The 5,190-nt window shown below is 42.2% G+C and overlaps 1 protein-coding gene across 1 annotated transcript; it reads right to left on the bottom strand.

The window, feature by feature from the left end:
* Positions 1–1,190: 1,190 nt before the first annotated feature.
* On the bottom strand, positions 1,191–4,963 carry LOC128258646 (transcription initiation factor TFIID subunit 5). Its single transcript, XM_052990365.1, is given in 8 exon segments — positions 1,191–1,569; positions 1,571–3,569; positions 3,646–3,748; positions 3,751–3,797; positions 3,860–3,920; positions 3,977–4,430; positions 4,477–4,619; positions 4,919–4,963. Coding segments are annotated over 7 exon segments (3,009 nt in total). The 5' UTR covers positions 4,504–4,619; positions 4,919–4,963; the 3' UTR covers positions 1,191–1,251.
* Positions 4,964–5,190: the final 227 nt, after the last annotated feature.

The raw sequence follows: 5,190 nt of genomic DNA, 5'->3' as shown, positions 1-5,190 counted from the left end.
TAATTTAAATTCAATTTTCTAACCCTTTTTTTGTGCATTGAAATAATTCAAAATTTTTACAAATACAAATATTTCTGTTGTTATTATTTATTTTGTGTTCATTCAATTATCTGCTGTGATTAAAATAATAACCTTACCAGCGAATTAATTTACAATCACCGAAATATATTTAAATTTTATTTGAGTTAAAAATCGTAGTTATTGAACGTGCTATTTTGTATCTCTTTTCCACGGCATTACACTAAAATATAAATAAAATATATTTTGTTAATTTTTTAAACAATTTTTTTGATTGTGTATTTAAGGATATGCCAGCTACATCTCTTGGCTCACGTGCATATGACAGTGGAGTAAACAATTTCATTTCGCGCAGCAGGACCCACAAGATAACTGCTACAAACGAGACGCAAGATGCTGCAGTGGCGTAGCGAGGATGGAGGGAGGGGGGAGGGGTTTTCGGACGTCGAGGGTGTGGCAGAGGGTGGCAGAGGAGCAGCAAGGACAACGACAGCACTTGAGTTCTGTTTTCGAAGCCGAGCAACAAGAACAACAACCACCGGCAGCAGCAGCATAAGAAGTTGCGTAAATATATTGTCCTGTCGCTTATTTTTTAAGGGGGATGGGCAGTGTTTTTCCGTGGATCCGGGACAGGACGACGGGTGCAGGACGAAGGACGAAGGACGAGGGAATCCGGACTGCGGTCGGCCGGGACCAATTCGAAACTCTGCTGCCAGCGCCGTGGGCGTTGGACGCAGTTAGTCGAGCGTGCCTGGTGGATTTTTTAATGCGTGCCTCTATAAATTTTGCACGCCTTTTGTAAATGTGAGGACCAAGGAGTAAGCTCCTGGAGGAAGAGTGAATATTTTGTGTAGAGGAGTGAGTCGTGGGCAGCTGAACACGTGGCCTGACCAGTTTTTTTATTATTTAAAACTGTCAAATTGTTACTGCACAATTCTCCTTCCCTCTGGGGGTTTGTCTCTGTTCACGAAAATCTTGTATATTTGTCATACGAAATGTTTATCCCCAATATTATTTCATAAATAACCTAAAACAACCCTGCACAGAAAAAATATTCTAGTAATAAAACAAGTAAATAAATAATATGTTTTTAAATAGAATTTTTTAGTAAAGTCCTTTTAAAGTGGTAAAACATTGTTTCTGAGAGGTAAATAAATTGACCTTACTTATTTATTAATCAACACCTGTAGAAAAATACAAAATTCTGTAAATAATTTTGTTCATTCTCACAATTTATTTGTTTGTTGTATGCTCATCCTTCTTCACCTGTTCAGTATCCAAATGCAATTCCTCCTTAAGATCAAAACAAGCCTTTAACTTCAGAGTGTCCAGCAAATCCAGCCAATCGTAAACTTGCCCACCTTTCTCCTGCTGGGAATGCTTATCCTTGATATCAGTGATGTTACCTATCGATTCCTGGGGCGACACACAGAATGCCACCAGAAGATTGCGACGGCTGAAGCGGATCATATAGAATGGTGCCCCCTTGCTGGGATACGAGCCAATGAGCAAATCTTTGGCACTCGCTTCTTTTCCTTCCTCCTCAGATTCTCTTCCTCAATGTCTTGGACCTTCCCAAATAGTCCTTTAGCATCCGGTCAAAGTCCCAAATGGTGAGCTGACAATCCTGTCCGCCCACCACCAACAAGTTGTTATCCAAGGCGATTTCCAGGGTGTTAATAGCTGCCTTATGATGGTCCAAGAAACGGATCAAAACCTCATGGGCAGTGTCCCAAACCATGATGAGATTGTCATCCCCGCCAGAAACCAAATAGCGACCACAGATGGAGTAGGTCAAGGCGTTTATCCTGTGCGTGTGGCCAGTGAAAACACGCACCTGGGCTCCCTTGACGATGTCCCACATCCTCACTGTGCAATCAGCCGATCCAGTGGCCAGGTATTGACGATTTGGATGGAATATGCACACCGCCAGCTCGGCCAAATGTCCTTGAAGGATGCGAGCGGGCCTCCTATTGTCCTGCACCCAAACCCTGGCCGTGCAGTCATCCGAGGCGGTGGCGAAATAGTAACCCATTGGTGCGAAGACCACAAAGCAAACGGCAGACAAATGGCCAGGGAAAATGACCACACAACTCCAGGATAGAAGGCACCACATGCGAACGGAGAAGTCCTCCGAGCAACTGAGCAGAAAGCGATCATCCGGATTAAAGGAACACCCATAGACCGGTCCCTGATGTCCGTGAAGAGTGCGTCTTGAGGACTTCTTGGTGGGATCCAGCATGCCCTTGTCAATGCCAGCCATTCCGGTGTCCAGAACATTCAACCAACTGGCTGACTTCAGTTGAACCAACTTCGAGGGTTTCAGGGAGAAAATGTGTACGGCAGAGGATGCCGTTCCCAAGGCCAACATGCTGATGCTCTCAGAAAACGAGGCACAAATCACCTTCTCATCGCTGGGAGGAGCTGTATACAAATAGGTTGACGGCAGGTGCTCCCGATCCAATCTCATCCGGTGTTGCTCGTCGTTCTTGCGGTGCAACAAATCCATTCTCTTGGGATTGGGGTTATAGACCCTGTCTGCCGGTGGCAAGTGAAGATTCTTATGAGGCTGCGGCTCGTTCTTCCTCCGGCGACGTTTTTGCAGAAAAGGACGAGTGGTGTATTCCTTCTTGTGCAACGGTTCCGGAGCAGCCCAGAAAATGGGTTCCAAAAGAGGTTTTCCCAGGACCAAACGCTGCTGCTGTGGCCTTTCACCCTCTCCATAGATTTGAATCTGAAAATGGGCCAGCAACTTTTCCTGCTGACCCTTAGGCCATTCCTCTGTATAGCAAAGAAACTGGCGGTAGGCATCCTGCGACATTTGAACCTCCAGTTTCTCGTGACCGGCCAGCAATTTTCGGGCCTTATTGGGAACGTCTTGAGGCCTTAATATATCCCTAAGTTTCATAATTCTTGACAAGTACGAATCGTCCAAATAGTCTTGATTTCGAATCAGAAACAATCTGGCCCCCTGCCTCTTATCACTGGCCATCATTTGTAGATAAGTCAGGGCCACCAGGGGGTATATCAGTTGATTTATCTCATATTTGCAATGACTAGGAGCCGATCCGACGATTTTAACAAGTTTTTCGACGGCTTTTTCATAGTCCACGAACACCGACTCCTCTTTGATGACCAGAACACTGAAGTTTTCTCTGTTCTCCGGATACAGAGTGCTGTCCTCGTAAAAATCTGAGCCATCATGGGTCACGGTCTGATCTCTGGCGGCTTCCTCCACCTCCGAATCACTTCTATGCTCCGGTGATTTGTCGGGATTTTTTTGGTTTTCCTCTTCCTTCAAAATTGCCATGAGATCTTCTTGAGAAATTTCACCTTTGTCCACGGGGAGCGTAGACATTTCCTCCCAGTAAGTTAGTTCATTCCTGCCTGATTCGTCATTTAAATCTGTGGTTATATCTTCATTGCCTTCATCAAGTCTAGTTAAGCTATCCCCACTGCTTAAGCTAAAATTGGAGCTAATATCACTGTCGGAAAGATAGTCTTCCTCCTCCAAAGGTTCCAAATCGGTTTTTTTCGGTTTCGTTGCCCAACTCACATGGTTTTTTCATTTCACTAAGGTTCACCTTTATATTAAACAGCTAGAGTTAGTTATAATTTAAGACTTACATTATCTGTTCAATTATTTCAGGTTCTTTGTGATTTTGTACGATTTCAAATTGACTGGTCTCTTCATCATATATTGGCATCGATGGCATGGGACCATTAAAACTGGCGGAGCTGCGCATTCTTCACTTTGGCTTGGCTTTGCATCTTCAGAGCTAAAATATTAAAATATAACTTTTGACTTCATATTATTTAATAATATTAATAGGTCTTTAACCTTTTATCCAATGTAAATTTACCGATGTCCTTCAGGTTTGTCAGCCATCCGGAGGGTGAACCTGTAGCTAATCATCATTACTTTTTTCCTCTATTTTATTTATATTAATATAATTACCATCAGAGTTGGAATCATCCCAATCGCTGACTTTTTCCGATTCCGAGCTGGTGGATTTCTCGCTCTTACTTTCAGCTTTATCCCCTTCATCGTCGGATTCTCCGAGTTCGAAACCCATGTGCTCCTCGAACTCCTTTAAATACCATTTGTTCATCTTCATCTGCTTCGATTCGGTCTTAGGTTGGTTGGCTTTCTGGCTATCCTGTTTGTTCGAAGTTTTCACAAGTTTCTTACGTGTCTCATCCTTCGAATCGGAGTCGGAATCCGAAATGGAAATGACGTTCACATTTTCATTAAGCGCTTTAAGAGCACCCCTGATGTCGAAAGCCCCCTCATCTATGTCTTCAGTTGGGGCATCACCAAGTATTGCTCTCAGTTCCTCGTCTACATCAAAGTCTTCAATTTGGTCTACTGAATCTTTCTTTTCTCCCGATTTTGGGCTCTGGTATGCAATCTTTGTTTAAACATATATAGGCTGAAAGGTCAATCTTTCTACTCACTTTGTTTAGCTTCGAATTTTTATTCATTTTGGTTATTTTGATTAAAGCTTCTCTGAACAAATTTGATCTCCTGCTCAGCAATTAATGAAAAATTGTCTTTTCGTTTTCAAGTTTTCCATTTGACAGCTTGAAAAAGTGTGGCTCTATTTTTGAAAGGTATAAATACAGAATATTATATGACTTTCTAGTTGTTTAAAACTCTTTTACAATACTAAATCGTTAAAAATGTCTTAAATAAAACCATATAAATGGTCCGGTCCTTAAAGAATTAGTTGTATATCGATACTAAAAATAATGAAAATGCATCTTATTGATATATTTAAAACATATTTTTTTTTCCTGATATGGAGTGGACAGATTTGATGTAAAAATGTTTCCATCCAAAGGAGTGTATGCCATTGCCAAGTTCAATTTTTGCGGTTGATTTTATGTTTTCGAATACTTTTTCTTCTCGATTTTTTCACTTTTTCCACAATTTTCCACCGACATGACGCGACGACGACCGCTGATCCGAAACAAAATGCTGGCACAGCATCACATCACATGAGGGCGCTACAATCCACGGTGTCCTTAAAAAAGCGAGGGGTGATGGAGGTACGAGGACTGGTCTGTAGGTAGGAAAAAAATTAATTTGCATACCCAATATTCAACGGATTTGCTGCTGCGGCAATGCTTCCCATGCTACTGTCCGTTTGAGGGATTCTCTTTTATTTG

The sequence above is a fragment of the Drosophila gunungcola genome (genome assembly GCF_025200985.1).
Source record: "Drosophila gunungcola strain Sukarami chromosome 3L unlocalized genomic scaffold, Dgunungcola_SK_2 000003F, whole genome shotgun sequence".
In the NCBI taxonomy this organism is placed as follows: domain Eukaryota; kingdom Metazoa; phylum Arthropoda; class Insecta; order Diptera; family Drosophilidae; genus Drosophila; species Drosophila gunungcola.
This window is presented reverse-complemented; position numbering and strand designations above follow the sequence as displayed.